This window comes from Misgurnus anguillicaudatus, chromosome 18 (genome assembly GCF_027580225.2).
Source record: "Misgurnus anguillicaudatus chromosome 18, ASM2758022v2, whole genome shotgun sequence".
Classification (NCBI taxonomy): domain Eukaryota; kingdom Metazoa; phylum Chordata; class Actinopteri; order Cypriniformes; family Cobitidae; genus Misgurnus; species Misgurnus anguillicaudatus.
This window is the reverse complement of record NC_073354.2, coordinates 10,544,974-10,564,932: the sequence shown is the minus strand read 5'-3', so window position 1 is coordinate 10,564,932 and position 19,959 is coordinate 10,544,974. Positions and strand designations below refer to the sequence as shown.

The 19,959-nt window shown below is 36.7% G+C and overlaps 1 protein-coding gene and 1 long non-coding RNA gene across 2 annotated transcripts; one reads left to right on the top strand and one right to left on the bottom strand.

Moving 5' to 3' along the window:
* Positions 1-2,081: 2,081 nt before the first annotated feature.
* tmem30ab (transmembrane protein 30Ab) lies at positions 2,082-15,556 on the top strand. Its single transcript, XM_055186284.2, has 7 exons — positions 2,082-2,546; positions 2,670-2,789; positions 9,095-9,202; positions 9,820-9,907; positions 11,519-11,665; positions 11,750-11,956; positions 14,423-15,556. The coding sequence occupies exons 1-7, from the start codon at positions 2,301-2,303 to the stop codon at positions 14,614-14,616; spliced, it is 1,110 nt and encodes a 369-aa protein (XP_055042259.2). The 5' UTR covers positions 2,082-2,300; the 3' UTR covers positions 14,617-15,556.
* On the bottom strand, positions 5,528-6,772 carry LOC141350544 (uncharacterized). The gene is made up of 2 exons (XR_012358590.1): positions 6,070-6,772; positions 5,528-5,753 (listed from the first exon to the last, which is right to left on the bottom strand). It is a non-coding gene; the product is annotated as an uncharacterized lncRNA (long non-coding RNA).
* Positions 15,557-19,959: the final 4,403 nt, after the last annotated feature.

The window sequence follows — 19,959 nt, the reverse complement described above, 5'->3', positions numbered from 1 at the left end:
TTATCGTCTCGAGACTGACATTAATATAATTCATCCCGCTTCGGAATCACAGTTTGTAAGTTAACTCCTGTTAGCAACCGAATCTTTCAAACATGGTAAGGAGCGTCACATTTCCGGCTGACATCAGAGGTATTCAGGCCAATCACAACGTATAGATTAGCTGGCCAATCAGGGACACAGAGCTTTTTAAATCCGTGCGTTTCAGGAAGAGAGTGAAATCTGGAGCTACACAAATGTACAGTATGAAATAAAGTGTTTTTTAACCATAAACCACGCAAACATATTGTATTATACCAAATACACAAAATAACATGGTTTTTAGCAATAAAATAGGTGCTCTTTAAAGGACCAGATCTCAAAGCACAAGTGCTAAGTTGACAAACCATTAAAGGAGATGGTAGACCATAAGAAAACTGAGCAAATCTAAAGGTGTACTCCTGAAAAAGGGTTATCAAACTGTAGAAACAACTTTGATAAATAGCTTACTGCAGGTCTCCCACATTTTTATGGCACAGTATCAGTTAAATTGCTTTAGTGTCTTGCTCCACCTTGTGGTTCAAATGGTGTATGTAGCCTGTTTGAACCTCATAGATAGTAAGTGAATAAGCCACATAAAGAAATGCTAATTGGTTTATTTTTCATGTGAAATGTTTATTTAAAATGTGTTGATTCATTTCATTTTTCATTACAAATATTTTATGAAATTTTAAGTCTTTGCTTAAGACATATTTATATTCTTTGGCTTTTAATTTGAGTTAAGTGTTGATATTTTGACATGTTGTTATGTGTATTTCTTTATGTGATTTATGTTGCATCTCTGCAACTTAAATTCATTATAGCTTTTCAACATTTCTGTAAGTCTGGACATCTGTGTCTCTGACTGTAGTGTACATCCACAGGCACCTCAGTTGTACATTTCTCCTAAAAAACTCATTTGTTTGGAATTTTACACTACAAATATGTAAAATAGACTACAAAATAAGTAAATACATGTCATCAAATGACAGTAAAGCTGCATGTTCACACTATCTGTTACTCTTAAGAGTATATATAAAATCAAATTATAGTGATTTTTAAGTGTAAAAATCTATGTTATTTTACTCATTTTATTAATTTTTTTACTTGAATTGCAGTGTTGTCACGTGGTACTGTAGGACACGCCTGGCCTGTCAGATGCTGGGAAATTGATTCATTTATTGAATCATTTGATCGGTTCTTTAAACGAACTGGTTAAAAGAATCATCACCCAGTTTCCAGAACCAAAGTATGTTGCTTTTTTAAACAAATAATTTTAATTATATTGGTTGTTAAATACGAAATTGTAAATGTAAAAAATTGTAATAATATAAGTACAAAAGCAAAATTATTTTTTATAAATTGTGGTCATTCTAACTGTATTTAATGTACATTTGTGTGTCACAGTTTGATGTTGTCAACCTTTGTGGATCTTTATTTTGTACTAGATAAATATGATTTAAGTATAATCTGTCGAGTTGTTAAACAGTACACTACATGTTCTGGCCTGCAGGTGGCGGTGTTGACAACACACAGACAGTCATCGTCTTTCATCCGGTAAAAAGTTAACTTATTTCTCATTAACTCATAAGCTTAAGTTAGCACAGCGTACAATCCCAAAGTAAATGTACAATTAATTTACTGTAATCAATAAAATGAAAGTCTATATATTATTTAGAGTAATTCTGTTGAAAATGTTACGAGCTAACATTTTCCAGATTGAAATAGTAAATTAAGCCAGGATTCACCCAGAATGAAAAAAGAACAATGACAGGCAAGTGGGGGGGGGGGACATCAAAAATAAACAAGATAACCACCATGAGGACTGACAGACCTCCAGACCAAGATAGATATATGGACAACTAGCGGTTTTTTTGTAATGTTCATATTACAATGAATATAAAAATAATAAAAAACGTCTGCGTTTGTTTTGTGAGGTCATGTTCTCAGGGAGCCAAGCCCCCCACGCAATAACCCTACTACTAAACAAACTTCACAAGCATTGAGAATCGGTTCAGCTGAATCAGAAGATCCAGTTCAAACAAATGATTCTTTCGCGAATCGAACAGCACTTGCTGACACTTCCTAGCGCCGCCTTTAACCAAAACAGGCAACTTTACAACCGGAGCCTGCTGCAGAGCTATACTCCTATTTCAGATATCTAAATTAGGTTTCTAACTTACCCAAATGTCGTACCACAAGGGGAGTTAGACGACTATACTCGAGGAAGTGTATTATTTGTGTATTTTAATAGCGATTTTTAAAGCTGTACGCTGGTAACAGCTATGATGGCGTCCAGCTACAGTGCTAAAGAGGAAGACGGTCATATCTCCGGGGCGGCGGGACTCGGCGGTGCCGCAATACGGACTAGAAAGCCTGACAACACCGCGTTCAAACAGCAGCGCTTGCCCGCCTGGCAGCCCATCCTGACCGCGGGGACTGTACTACCCGCTTTTTTCGTCATCGGCCTCATCTTTATCCCCATAGGAATCGGCCTGTACGTCACGTCCAACAATATCAAAGAGTTCGAGGTCTGAGCTTGTAATATTAATGTCATTTAACATTAAAATGGCCTTTATTTTAATTATGTGTATATGAAGTATTTCGTTTTTTAAAGCGTGTGTGTTTAGCATGAATGTTTCTCTGGTTTGCAGATCGATTATACTGGGACTGACATGTCGAGCCCGTGTTATGAGTGCTCTATGAACTACAGCTGGAACAACACGACTCCATGCAAATGTGTCATTGCCTTTAGCTTAGACCAGGCTTTCGAGGTGAGTGTGTGGTTTGCCATTTTTTTTATAATGCTGTATTGCCTCAACTTAAAGCGAATGTTCCGGGGTTCAATATGTTAAAAATTAAGCCCCATTTTTAACATTTATATTTTGTATAAGGCTGTCAAAGTTTTAGCATTTTTACTGACGTCATTTAAAGGGATAGTTCACCCCAAAAAGAATTTTGCCATAACTTGTCTCTCATGTTGTTCTAAACCTGTATGAGTTTCTTTATGCTGTTGAATACAAAAGAAGATATTTTGATAAATAAAGGTAAGGGTCGCCTTTTAAAGCCTACAGCGAACGGCCGGTTTGGACTACAGCCCTCTACTTCCTGCTTTAATGACATTAGTAGAACAATTTTTTGACTAAACTCCGCCCACAGGAATACGTCAGTCGCCAGCTAAGCTAAAGGCAAGCTAAGCTGCTATCGAATCACAACACACTAAACAGACTACACAATCAAAACTCGTTATGTATTTTTAAAGGAGGAACTTAATAGAACAAGGAACATCAGCTCGTTTTAAGGACAGTAAAACAGCGCTATACAGATAAGTAAATTATGTGAAATATACCGCATTTTTTACACGTGAAAAATGAACACGTTATATTGCGCACTGTAAACAGTCAAAGCTTCAAAAGCACTGAAAGAACGGGTTCTTTAAATCAGTCAGTACCTAATTTCGATACCTGAGAATGCATCTGTGTTCCCTGGGGAAGGTAGGCAGACAAGCGTTTATTATTTTCACGTGCTTTTATGCCTTTGCATTTAAGCACAAGAATAAAAATGTAACAGACCACAATTTGCTACTCACGCGCTGTTTGAGGTGTTTTGTGTGTGTGCACAAATCTGAAGCACGCCCCCGGAAAGCCACATCCCAAGGCTTAAGAGTTGTTTTCTTGCGCTTGAACAGACATATTTACACAAAATTACTAAAAAATGCAGTGATTACCATCATAAACACTGTCTGTTATGCTACCTGTTAAGTGTATATAAGCAGTTAAAGGAAAACACCACCGTTTTTTTTATATTTTATTATGTTCTTACTAGGGCTGGGACAACGCATCAACGCAAAATATGCGCGTCGATTCGTCAGACCCAAAATGGTGGCGCCATAGCGTAGTAGCAACGTGAGTGGCTCCAGTCCACGCCAGTTTCACACAGCAAGTGTGAGCAGTGCGTAAGCGGCGCGTGTTTTTTCAGCACCCATGTTAACAGCACGAAAACAATGTGGATTAAACAAATCACAGTTATAAAAATTACACTGACCATCAAATGGCACATTGAAGAGGTTTTGCTCATAAATGGATGTAAGATAAAGTAATGTGAACTTGAGATTTTTATAATGTTACTAAACTGCACAGTATGCGCTGCAAACACTTTAATGAATGCTACCTCTGACTAAGAATGCATTATTTTGAAAATTTAAGAGCAATAAACATATATTGAAATGTTTCCATTCAGATATATAAATCAACATGTATAAATTGCTATTGGTTAATTAATGGGGAGAGAATCGAAGTCAAATCGGACTGATAAAATGAATCGTTAGATTAATCGATGCATCAAAAAAATTGCTAGATTAATCATTTAAAAAATAATTGTTTATCCCAGCCCTAGTTCTTACCTTAACTTGGATGAATTAATACATACCTACCTTTTTTCAATGCCTGCACTTTTAATCTTTGTACAGCGCTTCTTGAATGTGTTAGCATTTAGCCTAGCCTCATTAGCCGCTTTTGCACTATCGGGCCTGTGCGAGCCAGGGCTTCAAACGGGCCTCATGGAGCCAATAGCCTCAGACCTCCAGCTGTGTAGCCAAAATCACGACGCGTTTGCATTGTCAAGCCAATAGCGCTGCAGCGCTTCAGAAAACCCCGCCCTTAATACGCCTACCTGGATGTAACGTCACACAACTGCGCCTGTTTTACTGTGAGGAAGTCACTTCAATCTGACAGGAGACGGGAGTTAGATCGCATCATCATACAACAAACATGAAAATAACTGAGGCGGCTGTTTGCACGGTGAAAGCCAAGATGAGAAGATAGAGATGTTTGCTCCATCGGCGGTGTTACTCTTGAAGTTTATGTTGGCTGCACACGAGCGATCTCACGACGAGACAATATCAGATCAATAAGCAATATTAAACTTTATGAAGTAGGATAATTACAAATAAAGCGTTCATCTACCTAATGTGCCATTATACTATATACACAATATTTTAAAGAATATAACGAGTCCTAGTTTTACATTTATGTAAAATAATCTTATTTTAAAATACAGGTATGCATGTGTGTCTAAATATGTAACGTTAAGTTTGTAATTATAATTCTATGGCGATGTAAACATACTTACACATTATAAGAGGTGTGATATCTTTAATCATGAAAACGTTAATAGTTGAGCATCACATGAAACACAAGGTAACTGTCTAATAGCTATTTCAATAATGTGTCAATCAATAAATACTTTTGTCTATAAAGAACTGCCCCGAATAGCTGAATAGGACTGAAAATCTCTTTACTTGCATCTCAAAAATAAAAACGTTTGAGAAATCATTAGAAAATTTACTCGTTAAGAATCAACTCTGAATATACACAAGTATTTAAAAAGCTATGTTACAGTGGTTAAGTTAATGATGGTTATATTTACCATTTTGTTGCATCTTATCATTTCTGTGTTTCAAATGTGAAACTTATTAAACAATCATTTTCAATAAACTGACAAGCAGCCGTAGTAATAATAGCGCAATACTTTATTTACATATGAAGTTTATATCAGTGCACAAACAGGTGTATTTAAAGACATCTCCTCCGGACGGATTTCAACATCCATGGCTCCTGTCGTCTCATCATCATCATCTTCGTTTCATCTCCTGCTCTTGCATCTGTTGCTGTGTCATCTCTCATATACAAAATAAAAACTCATGGATGACAAACTGAAAGCTTTATGTTGGCATTTTTCTGTAAAACGGACAAGAATAAAGCAGCACATGTGACGTTTTGTATAAAGGGTTTGTAAATACACATACAGTATACCCACATATAAAGTTTGCTATATTCATTTAAGAGTTAAATTAATCTCCAAAATACCGGAAAGCATGGCTATGACTAATATAATAAAACCATGGTTACTTTTTCTAAGGGCTGACTAAAAAATTCAACAGAGATGACAATATAACACAAAAAACACAATAAACACCCATGTAAGACACTTATGCAATTATGTATTGTATTTTAAGTGTTTTGTATGCAAACGTTATGTAGCAAGTTTACTCACCGACTGTAGATACCATTGTGACTCGAGTGATCGCTTCTTTAATACATGGACGATGAAATGATGATCCAACACACATCTTTAATTTCTCAGCACTGTTGCACTTTAAACACTTTGTTCTGTGCCCGAAACTTTATAAACTTCTCCCGAACCGGTAGCGGTGTGCGCCGGATCCTAGCATGGTGAGTTCGGCGTTGTAACGCGTCTTTGTTTTTTACATATGCAGATCATTTTCTACAGTCCAAAGTACAAACATAGCAGGCATCTTCCGTTAAACAGTAAATTACTGGTGATCCCGATTATTTTTAAGTTTTAAATCTGCAGACAGATGGATGCGCATCTTGCCAGAGACTCAGATAAACTCCGCCTTTGACCTTTACCACTCCCCTAGCCCCGAGAAGCCCGCTCTGGCCCAAGGAATTCGGCGGGCCAGAAAAGCCGGGCCTTAAGCCCCAACGAAGCACCAGTGAAGCACGATCATGCCCCGGAAGTGACAATGCAAACGCCGAAGGCCTCGGCAGGCACTGGCACGCCCGCTTGAAGCCCGATAGTGCAAACACGGCTATTCATTCCTATGGCTCCAAATAAAAGTTTTATTTTGTGCCACCATACTTACTCGTGTAACTACTCATGTAAGAGTCTTTAAATAGGGAAAACATGGAAGTGTTTGGTGGCTCCTAAATTCATCCCTGTTTGGAGCCATAGGAATGAATAGGGCTAGGCTAAATGCTAAAACATTTATGACACGCCGTACAAAGATTAAGTGCACGCATTGAGAAAAGATAGGTATGTATTAATTTGTCTAAGTTGAGGTAAAATATTGAAAAACGGTTGTGTAACAGTATACTGGATCTGTGCACGCTTTAAAATTACAGTTCTGTATAAACCTGATCAGTGTTTCCCACAGGATTTTGAGAGACTGTGGTGGTGATGATGTCACATGCTAATTAGCATTTATATGACGTCATCATGTCGTGTTTGCGTTTGATCTAGTGTTGGCACCTGAATATGTTTCACTTCTACTCTTTGATCTTTATCTGTATTTGATCTGTATTACATATCAAATTTTATTTTAAGCCGAATTAAGCTATTTTAAATAGTGAAATAAAAATGTAAATGGGAATCAGGAAAATTCTATTTGTGGGGGCCAATGTTGATTCTGTGGTGGGCCACCACAAATAAATCAATGTATGGGAAACACTGCTGATGCTGTCTGTTTCTTATATAGATTTAAAAAATGGATAATGAACAAAATCATTCACTTGTCCTGACTCCTGACTAAATAACTTTTGGAACTGCAATAAGGATTAATCTATATTAGTATTACACAGAAAAGACCAGCCTGAAAACATGAAAAAGTAATGTTAATAAAAATAAAAATATATATGTTTGTTCTATTGTAATTATTTGTGCTCACACAATGCCCTGCAGGTTGTAGGGACATTCAGAGGAAGAGGATTTATTTTGTTTAATGTGTAACATTTCAAAACAAAAAACTAATTTTAAAATCGAGAGGGTTATAATAATTTTTTTACTGAAATAAATGTTTTTTATTACTACACTGAGTAAAGGACAGAAAAAGGTAGGGATGCACTGAATCCAGATTTTTTAGGTTCGGCCGAATCCCGAATCCACCGTTTAAGATTCGGCCGAATCCGAAACCGAATACCGAATCCTACTCGCATCCTTATTCCAACACAGTAAAACACATTAATGAAGTAAAAAACGTCCACAGCAGTGTATTTTTCATTTTATTTAATTTTAACTGTACATTATGCCAGGATGACAAGTTGGAAAAACTATTTTGACAATTACCATAAGCCTATGCATAATGAAAGCGATGCGTTGCGACACGCTCGTTTTTCCAATAAGCAAGCAGCTCCGCGCTGAAAACCATACTGAAAACTATATTTAACTTTGAGTGAGAAGCTCCGCTCATCAATGTCAGTCTTCACACGGCCGTCCAATTACAGTGGAGGAGGGGCGGGACATTACCACAGCAACCAACCGGCTCACAGCTGAAGCATCACAGCTACCAAGCGCTCGGCTGAAAAACAGCTGGCATTTGGGGTCCTCAAGGCGTTTTCAGCGGTGTTTAAAAGTTTTGGTGTGTCCAGCTGACCGAAAGAAAAAGCTCATCTCCACGTCAGCACCCGATGTGTGTAATCAACGGCTGCGTGACGTCGACCAGCGTAGCGCAAGCCTAGGGTTCGGTTCGGTGGAAAAAAAATCTAGGATTCGGCCGAACCCCGCCAAAAAGACCAGTATTCGGCCGAATCCGAAACCGAATCCTGGATTCGGTGCATCCCTAGAAAAAGGTAACGTTACCGAATTTCAGGTACCAGTTAAAATTTGAACATTACCCCACTCTAGTAAGCACACAGTTGACGGTGCCCTTAAGCCTGGGAGTATAGTCATTTTTTACGTGAACGCAAATGTATGCACACGGTGGACCGCACACTGTCTTGCAAAGCGTAGTTTATTTGACATATGCAGACGTTTGACGCATACACGATTGTGAAAAAATGCAATGCATATTCTGGGCTACATACCACATTCTCACCTACGCTCATGCGCGACCTACACGTACAAAGTAAGGGTGGTAACAAAAATCAGGCGGTCCGCATAAGGACCCTCGCGTATGCTTAAAAACGGGACTATACTTCTAGCTTTACAATTTCATAGTTTTTGTTTTCCTGCTATTGAAGTCAGTGGGTACTCCCAGCTGTGTGGTTACCATCAATTATCTTTAAATTAAACAGAATAAAGAAACTCATACAGGTTTAGATCAATATGAGGGTGAGTAAATGATGACAGAATTTTCAGTTTTGGGTCAACTATCCTTTTAATGCTTGCATTTACATTTATAATAATACAATTTAAAACCACTAGTTTAGATTAACAAGTAAATGAATATTTATTTATTTATTGATTTGATTGATTGATTGATTTTTAGCTAATGTTCTATCACAGGTAATTAATGGTCTGCCAGATCACATTTTAATGCTATCTAATATTTTTTTCACAGAGTAATGTTTTCATGTACTACGGCCTCTCAAATTTTTACCAAAACCATCGCCGATATGTGAAGTCCAGAGATGACAGCCAGCTCAATGGAGATGATCGCTCACTAAAGGTATAACAAGTTTTAGTTCAAGGGCAGGTAACTAAACAGAAACTAAATAATTCAAATTTTGTGTTCAGATTTTTGACTATAAAGTATAGGGACGGCCCCAGGGCTTGCAACACAGCGTAACGTGCTGTATGACAGCATGGTTTGGCAACATGGAATTAGAAACCTCTCTGCGCTTATTATTACTCTGTCAATCATCAACAGTCAATGTCTCTGTCAATGAACTTTAACTAAATGACATTGAAAAATACATGTCATGTCACATACTTTAAACTGTCAAAATGGCTTGAACTGCTTTTTGAGCACAGGAAGTACTTAAGTGCCCCAATGGATGCCAAACAATTGTTAAATTTTAAGAATTTTGTACTCTTTCAAAGTTAATCATCAAACAAGCTCATTTATGATGATGTAAACAACATCTTGTATAAGAGGTCACAATTAATGCATGCTGTCGATAAGTTTATAATATATAAACTTATAAAATAAGTTTATTGAAAATACAGAAAATATCTAAAAAGTTATGTTAATAAATTAGAAATATTTAAAATGGAATTTTTTTGCAAGTGAATGACATCGTATGTTAATGACTGTTAAATTTAATGTCATATTAAAAATTTTAGGAACCAAGCAAGGAATGTGAGCCGTACCGTACTAATGACAACAAGCCTATTGCCCCATGTGGAGCTATTGCTAATAGCATGTTTAATGGTAAGATTTATACCCGACTACATGCCATCATAAGAAATGTGTCGTCTTAAAGGAATAGTCTACTCATTTTCAATATTAAAATATGTTATTACCTTAAGTAAGAGTTGTAGATGCATCCCTCTATCGTCTGTGTGCTTGCACGTAAGTGCTGGAGCGTGCTGCGACGCTTCGATAGCATTTAGCTTAGCCCCATTCATTCAATGGAACCATTTAGAGATAAAGTTAGAAGTGACCAAACACATCAACGTTTTTCCTATTTAAGACGAGTAGTTATACGAGCAAGTTTGGTGGTACAAAATAAAACGTAGCACTTTTCTAAGCGGATTTAAAAGAGGAGCTACATTTTATGGCGTAGTGGCACTTTTGGGAGTACTTCGACTCGGCGCAGTAACACCCTCCCTCTCCCATTATGAGAGGGAGAAGGGGAGCGGACTTTTCAGGCGAGTCGAAGTACTCCCAAAAGTGCTATTACGCCATAAAATATAGTTCCTCTTTTAAATCCGCTTAGAAAAGCGCTACGTTTTATTTTGTACCACCAAACTTGCTCGTATAACTACTCGTCTTAAATAGGAAAAACGTTGATGTGTTTGGTCACTTCTAACTTTATCTCTAATGGCGCTTTTCCATTGCATAGTACCCCACGGTTTAGTCTAGTTTGGGTCGGGTCAGCTCACCTCACTTTGGCGTGGTTAGCTATTCCATCGAGTTTAGTATCACTTCGCAGTGGGAGGGATTTAGGCGTGTCGTTATATTTGCGCTGCCCACAGCTGTGACATCATACAAGTGAGAGGAGAGCGTTGTTGTACATTCCCATACATTTATTTATTTATTTATTTCTCAGTCCGCCACAAAATTAAAATTGGCCACCACAAATAGATGTTTGCACATCGCGTTTATCACTACCTCTGTATCACATGACAGTTTCAAACACCCGCGGCGTCAGCCGAGGGCGCTCCGCTGAGTCTCACTGAAGTTGCATTTAAGCATATATAATGCTGACGTGCTCGTCGCGAATGTTCCGCCACAAACTGCAAGTCTGGAAAAAACTGTTATGGTGTCCCTGATTCTCAACCTGTGGAGGTTTTTCATCCCTAAAAGGGTGTTTGGGAACTTATAGCAGAACACAGACGACAACATGTTTGCTCGAGACAGCGCAAGCTAGCCTAGCACAGGTAAAGCTAGCGATGACGCTGTTAGTGACGTTTCTTTCAGACCAATCAGTGATCTACAGTGTTTTCGCGTCACGTTTGGTATCAGCTCGGGTCGCTTGGAACCCCAACCGAGGTGGTACGAAAAAAAGTATCGGGTACCACATACTGCACCTAATGGAAAAGCTCCCAAAAGTAAGCTGACCCGACCCAAACTAAACCAAACCGTGGGGTACTATGCAATGGAAAAGCGCCATAAATGGTACCATTGCATGAATGGGGCTAGGCTGAGTGCTGTCGAGGCGTTGCACCGCGCTCCAGCGCTTGCGTGCGCGCACGCAGATGGTGGAGGGATGTGTCAACGACTCTTAGTTAAGGTAATAACATATTTTAATATTGAAAATGAGTAGACTATTCCTTTAAGTGAATTTCAATATGTAATCTGTTCCACTTTCTGCTTTAGACACACTGGACTTGTATTTCATCGATCCCAACGGAAATAAAACCCGAATTCCCTTGATCAAAAAAGGAATTGCATGGTGGACAGACAAGCATGTAAAGTTCAGAAACCCTGGGGGCAGTAACCCAAATCTTACAGCTGTATTTCTAGGTAAAATTTGCCTTCTACAAATAGAATGTACTATGATGAATAGTCATTGTCTAGTCTACAACTAAAACAATCTTCATCTTCCAGAGACAGCAAAGCCAATCAACTGGCGCAAACCTGTTTATGAACTGGACACAGACGCAGAAAACAATGGCTTCATAAACGAGGATTTCATTGTGTGGATGCGCACAGCTGCCCTGCCCACCTTTAGGAAGCTCTACCGCATCATTCAAAAGAGTAACAACATGTCACCCACATTACCCAAAGGAAATTACACTCTGGAGGTCATCTACAGTATCCTTGCGCTGCATACTTGTAGGACTTATATGTGTATATTTAAATATACAGTACATACTTTCGCAAATGTTTATAAATTGCCCATCTGAGTCTTAAAACAGTCATACAGGAAATGAAGTATTTCAGAGATTTTTTTTATTGTTGCTTAAAATGATTAATTAATTAATTAAATTTTTAATTTATTTGAAATTAAAATAATTTTAATTATTAATTTTCAAGAGACTATAAGCACTATATTTTTCACAAACCTAACTCAAAGTCGTTCTGCCACTAGATATGTAGGTAATTTTATACACATTTTAGGGATTCCCCGAAACGATATTCGATTACTTAGAATGACATCTACAGATACTGAAAGTTGCTTTTACTCGTTAAATCCTAGAAGTTGAGAGCGTTCAAACTACAATTCTGTTGTCATTGTCACCCAATTTAAAATAAGCACACATGGGTGCGTTTCCCAAAAGCATCATAATATAACATGTGTTGATGTTTCACGTGTAAAAAAACGTGGTATTTTTCACACAATTTACTTATCTGTATAGCGCTGTTTTCACTGTCCTCAAAACAGGATGATGTCTTCCTTGTTCTATGAAGGCCCTATCGAGTTCTGTTTGTTTAGCGTGTTGTGATTCGATAGCAGCTTAGCTTGCCATTAGCTTAGCTTGGCGACTGACGTATTCCTGTGGGCGAAGTTTAGTCAAAAAACTGTTCTAGTGACGTCATTAAAACAGAAAGTAGAGGGCTGTAGTCCAAACCCACCGTTCGCTGTAGGCTTTGAAAGGGGAATTCTGTTAAAGAAAATATATTGAGGAACGTGACCTTTAATTTCATGGAGCATGGTCAAATATGGTCATTGCTGCCATAAGTATATATTATTAAACAATTATACATGCTAGCACAAAGTATCACATAATACGCAAATGTGTTAAACTTCAAAGGTCTTGAGCAACCTCTAAATATTAATTAATATTGGAAAAATTTTGTCATATTTTTTTTATGTATTTATTCAAACAGATTTGTAGGGTGAGAGCATGAACTTTTAAAAGTTGAAAAATAAGGACCACCCTAAGGGTGGTTCAGCAGCGAGCGAGTTACATCATTGTTCGGGAAACGCACCACAGGATCAGTTGTAATGCAGTTTGCCACCCTATAATCTGCCCTGATCATTGCCTGTTTTTAAACATTTACATTTAGCAGACGCTTTTATCCAAAGCGACTTACAAAGATTTGGAAACAATAAATGCGATGTGTCATAGGGAGGCAGTAGTACAAAACGTGCTTATACCAAGATACAAGTTTTCACTATTCTGAAATAATATCTGTTGAGAGAGAAAGAAAGAGTTTGTGTTTTTTTTTCTAAACAATCGGCCGATGTCCAATAGTGAAAAAATTGCTTTTATCTGCTGATAACAATAATAGTCTGATATGTCAGTGCAACCCTAATATATTTATAAAATTGTGATCCTGAGAAAACCCCAAAAATTAATCTTTATCATTTTGTGAAAACCCGAAATCAATAACTGAACCCGAAATCAGTAAACAAAATCAAACTTTGATGCTCCTAATCTCATAAATAGGTTAGCAGACTTTAGCCTGAATTTAACAGACAGGGTCACAATTTATATACTACTTTTGAACAGTGTTGGGGGTAACGCATTACAAGTAACGCGCATTACGTAATAATAATATTCTAAAGTAACGAGTAAAGTAACGCATTACTTTATAAATGTACACATTAATATTTGAGTTACTTTTTTAAAAAAGTAATGCGAGTTACTTTTCAGTTTAATTAATTTAATTTAAAAATAAAATAATGTACTGAATTAAACTGAACATATTAACATCTATCACTCTGTGTGCCTGAGCGGGAACAGTTTGAGTCAGAAACGGAGATGGCAGACCAGAGCTTGACTTTTTTGCGATCATAAAAAACACCTGCAAGACCTGATAGAGATCAAGCCAAGTAAGAAAAAGTAACGCAAAAGTAACGTAAGTATTACTTTACATGAAAAGTAACTAAGTAATGCAATTAGTTACTTTTTTGGGGGAGTAACTTAATATTGTAATGCATTACTTTTAAAAGTAACTTTGCTGTACTGATTTATTATTTACTAAGTTATTTATAAATGTCATAAACTAAATATTGAATGTTTTTAGTTTTAAAACCAAGATTTGATACCACTAATCTGGCAAAATGATTTATGAAGTTATCTGAACACCACTGTCTTTCAGGCACTTGTGTGCCTTTACTTTCAAATGTATGATATCAGCCAATCCGATTAGAGCTTGCCAGATGAAGAAAATGCTTTTTGGTGTTATGTAGAATATACATTACACCGCATGGGCGTGTCTTCTGATGCTTATATTACTAAACAAAAGACTTTTATATTGACGTACCTCAACAAAATGCAAAACACTGTTTCATTTTAGTTTTTGCTCATTTCCTCAACCACTTGCACTCAGATTATCCCGTCCGCAGCTTTGAAGGCAGGAAGCGAGTGATCCTCAGCACCATCTCCTGGATGGGTGGGAAAAACCCCTTCCTGGGCATCGCATACATAACCGTGGGCTCCATTTGCTTCTTCCTTGGCGTAGTGCTCCTCTTCATTCATCACAAATACGGAAACCGTAACAACAGCTGTGATATTCCTAATTAAGCTTGCATGTCACATGGTGGACATCCACTGTTCAAACTCCAATGTCTGTGTGTCCGAATAGCATGCACAGTGTATTGCTTTAGAGGTGCAAGAGAGCATTTGACCACTTGGATGTTCTGTTACTTTATTTCTCAGGATAACGGTTTTTGTTTATGGTTCATTTCAAGCATGTAGATCTGTGTACTTGTTCGCTTGGGACAGGGGTGTCAAATTCGGTTCCTGGAGGGCCGGGGTCTCTGCAGAGTTTAGATCCATTTCTAATCAAACACACTTGATGCAGCTAATCAAAGTCTTCAGGATTACAAAAAAATTTGGTGTGTTGGAGCTTAACTCTGTAGGACGCCGGCCCTCCAGAAACCGAGTTTGACACCCCTGGCCTAAGATGTTTTGATCGTTGATGTGTCTATTTATGACTAAGGTCAGTGTGATGATATTACATCCATGAGAATGATGCTGTATATGTAAATGAATGTATATTTGTGTTTCTTGGAGATGGTTTTATTTCTGGCCAAAGTGATTTTAAAAACAGGTCAACATAATATATGAGTAATTTATTTTTCACTGTTAAATTTAAAAGGAGACAATTTCAATATACTTATTTCCTACGTAAAGGCAAATAACATAGCTTTGCTACTTTGTAGTGCCAGGTTATGGTAGCTTTAATCAAACTTGAGGACTTGAAGTTATTTGGTATTGAAGATGTTTGTGCTTCGCTGTGTGTACTTTACGGCTTGCAAGGACCAAACGTTTTGTGTCTGTTTAATTGAAACTGTCTCTAGCTTTTTCTTTGTGAAATCTTTTTTTATTATGCGTTTGATTTAATGATTTAAGCATGTCTGCCGGGCCTCTAACATATACGCACTTTAGAATATGACAAGCCATCAGTTTTTAGGAAGTGTGCATTTTATTGTTGGATGAATAAAATGTCTAAATACTGAAATCCCTGAATTTATCATTACTGCTTGTTAAAATGGCCTTTGCATTGTAGAACAGCAAATGGAGATAAATGAGGAAGATTATGCAAGTATCCACACACACAAATGCCACGTGTCCTTGAATATATTGATTTTGTTGACCTTAAAAGCACTGGGTTTACTGTACATAGTAGAAGGTACCAAACTTATACTTAAAAGTGGTAATAACGCCACTAAACTCTTTGTCTTGTTAATTTCAAAAACCAAAACTTTCCACTTCAGTCAGCAATGCAAGCATCTGTTACGTTATAAATCTGATCTATACAATTTGTTCCTCTGGTATCTTCAGATTTATATATTTAGGGAACAATTTTAATAACATCTTAATTATTACACCGTAACCAACATCTGTTCTGTCCTGCTGTTGATGTGTAAGACTGCATAAAAAACCATCTGCTCGTATCATCTTATTGGAAAAGAACTGCGTGGATTAATTATGAGCCTCCCACAGTTTGCTCTCTTTTATTGCCTTTACACCATCAGGCCTCTGAAACCATTGATGACCCAAGACAACATCAACACTGTTTGAGATGTTCACTTCTAAGCCTTTCATTATAATAAAATTCAAAGATAATGATGTGTGCCATGACTTGTGGGAGCTAAAAACTCTTTGTTTCTCTCTCTTTAGAGTTATTTTGTGTTTCTCTCAATTAGTAACAGTCTTCAGTTAATAATCTTGTATGTTGAAAGTTGCAGAAAATATGCGTGGGTATTTCTCAGATTAAGTGCCAACTTGGGTTGCTGCAATTTTGAAAATTAAAATTCCAAATTTGACTAATTGGTATACATCAAATTGTCAGTCCTTAAGTCAGGAGCTACATTATGAGCTTGGTTGAGACCATAAGATCAGGGAATATATGATTTTTTTGCCATTTTCCTAACTATGTCAAGTCAATGTGTCTTTACCATCACATCATCGAATATATGTAAAAAATAAAACTTAAATGATAAATCAGATAAATTATTCGCATGGAATCTAATTTATCTTGAACTTAATGAGATTTGTACTTGCAATATTAATTATAGTCATTTACGTATCTAAATTTCTGATTCATCAATCTACCCTGGCTTGGAATATAAGCTTATTTATATCAAAACTTTTTTAATACAGTGATCATTTAGACTGTCCAACATTGTCAGAAATTGTAGGATGCCTTTGTAATTTATACATAATTTATTGGCAAAAATATGTATGGTGCTGGTAATGACTGTGCTGGTAATGACATTTTTGTCAAAACACTAGCTCTACTAGCTAAGATGATGACTAAGCAAGTGTAGCTAGCTTTCTACATGTAATGTACAACATTTTAACTATTAAAGTGACAAAAATATTAAAAAATGTTTAAATACAACGCATATGGTAATGACGCATAATAAGTGTACATGCCCAACACAAAGAATAAAGAGTAGATTTACTCACTTTTCTGGACATCAAGGCATCAGTCTTGCAACTTGAAATCCATGTGCTACACTATGTCATTAGGTTACCATGGCTACAAAATAAACTTTTGATGAAAAACAGTGCGAAAGTCCCTTTATGCAGAGCGTGTTGGTAATGACAGCTAAACCGACAGGTAGAAATTAAGCAAAAGAAAGTACAAAACGCATATATATGCTTAATCTGTCCATGTAGTTTATTAGTTCAAGTAACATTTCATTCATATGCATATTTTTTTATTAATTTGTGATAATGTTTAAGATATGGCACGACATGTGAAAACTCTACAACACAGATATTGTACCACAAAACACCAATAAAATGTGTGATAAAATTATTGGTAAGAGCAGCCATAAAAAAGTCTAGGCTTGTTTTTGTTTATACTAATTAATGGTGCTAAAATTTATTAGATTTAATTAGTTTTTAATAGAATCACACCCCATGTGGACATAAATAGGCCCGAATTCTGGGAAATATATTATTTGCCAGGCTAGAATTGGGCCCAGTTTAAATGACTCCTACAGAAAAACAGTGCAGGATATTATGTGGCTCCTGAGAAAGTGTTGTTTCTTTATGTCACATTTAAACAAGAGTTGTAAGCTATTCCACCCCACTCATTCATGTGAACGCATGCAATCATTGTTGCCCAGAGTAACATTAAGCAGTTGCCAGAGGACTCGTCCTCTCTCAGGGTAATCTTCTATTACTGTGAAGGAGTAAACATGTACACACACATGTTGTGTTTGACTGAATCTTAACATGCATCTGTTATCCTGTGAAACACATAGCTAGTAAGCTCCAAAAGTCTTTGACGAATTTGAAAATGCTTCATTTTTTTGCGTAGCAAGGTCATGATAGCAATTACTCAGTGTTAGTATAATGGATTCGTTGTGAGTTTACCGTTAGAAACTCTTGATGGGAAACAAAGGGATTTGTAAAATACACATACATTATTCTCTAAGCAGCGTACACCAATGTGCCTCGGTGACATCTGGAAAGTCACCATCTGATGCATCATCTGTATTCTGCTTTCTCAAGAACATGATAATGTTGAATGAGCCATGAAGAAAAAAGCATATATACACTGCAGACCATGTTTCTCTAATTATTAAAAGGGACATATCATGAAAATCTGACTTTTTCCATATTTAAGTGCTATAATTGGGTCCTCGGTGCTTGTATCAACCTAGAAAATGTGAAAATAAACAACCCAGTGACTTAGTTTTGGTAAACCATTCTCTGCAAGCATGTGAAAAAATAGGTTATTGATATTTTGCTCCATCTGTGATGTCAAAACGGGATAAAACCGCCCATTAATCTGCAATATATCCAACCACGACACTTCCATTTAGTGCAGAGATCAGCTCATTTGCATTTTAAAGGACACACCCAAAAAACGGCACATTTTTGCTCACACCTAACTGGCAATTTTTAACATGCTATAATAAATTATCTATATGGTATTTTGAGCTAAAACTTCACATACGTACTTCGAGGACACCAAAGATTTATTTTACATCTTAAAAAAGTCTTGTGAAATGTCCCCTTTAAATCAACACAATTCCCCATAGCTTGAGCCATTCCACCAAATAGGTTACACTTGTTAAAATTCAGTTTTTATATTTTTTTTAACACTGAGAGGCAGTTTTACAGACAGGGTCTAGATTAAACCAGGACTAGGCCTTAGTTATTTTAGGACATTTAAGTATTTACAAATATACCTTACAAAAAAACAATACTGACATGCATCTTGAGACAAAACAATGTGTTTTTAAAATTGAGGCAGCTCAGTCTTGTACTAGGATAAGTCCTGTCCTGGAAACCACCACTGAATCTAATATTTTACTATTCAAAAATTGGTCAATCTCAGGCAGTGGCGGCCAGTGACTTTTTTCGAGGCCGCACAATGTGAAGCTTGTCACAACATGTATCCGTCGGTTGTGGCTCGTCATTTGAAAATTTGTCTACATAATGTACAATATGATAAAATATACAGAAAGGAAAAAGAGAAAATTTACTTTTGATCTTCGGAAGGCCTTCAGAAGATCCTGCATATTCCTGTTGAAAATGTGACTGGTGGAATATTCCTGGTATTTCTATACTGTCAGAAAAAGGTACAAGACTGTTCCTTTTCTGTTGCTGGGTTACCGTTTGGTTCCTTTACTGGTACACTAAACATAATACAATGCTGTACCTTTTTGGGTACATTACCAAGTCTACCTTAGTATTGTACTCAGTAATGTACCCATATAACGGTTAACCGTTTTGTAACCCTAAAATTTAACTGGTACAAAATTGTTCCTTAGGGTATACACAATATTGTACCCCAAAAGGTACCGCATTTCAATGTGTTGTATCCATGCAGGTACAAAAATGAACCTTTGAGCGTACCACCCCAGCAACAGAAAAGGTACAGTTTTTTTCTGACAGTACGTGTCAGAAGGACTGAGTAAAATCCTGGGGACATGACTAAAAGGTGTATTTTATCTAAAATATTCATTTTTAATAATAAAAAATATTTAAAGGTAAGTTGAAATATGGAGCTACACAAAACGCAAAAAAGTACAATTTATAATATAATGTCTAAAATGCCCTGGGGACACAAATGCTACCGATTTGGAGAAATGTTTTTTTATACTTTTCTGTTTTACTTTCTACCCTCATATGTCTCCCTTTCATATTTTAATTTGATTTGAAGAGTTCAGATGAAAAAAAAGCTAAACAAATACTATTCTCTGCACGTATAGCGTTCATCAAATACTTTCACTTCATTCAGAAATACGGTTTGTTCAAAATCCGTTAAGAGTCTGATAAAAAAAAATAATTTACAAGAAAACATGTCAGACGTAGAGGACTTTGCATCTGAGAACATTTATTCACTCAGTTGTTTTTACAGGCTTCTGATTTAAGTATCTGTATAAATGTATGCCT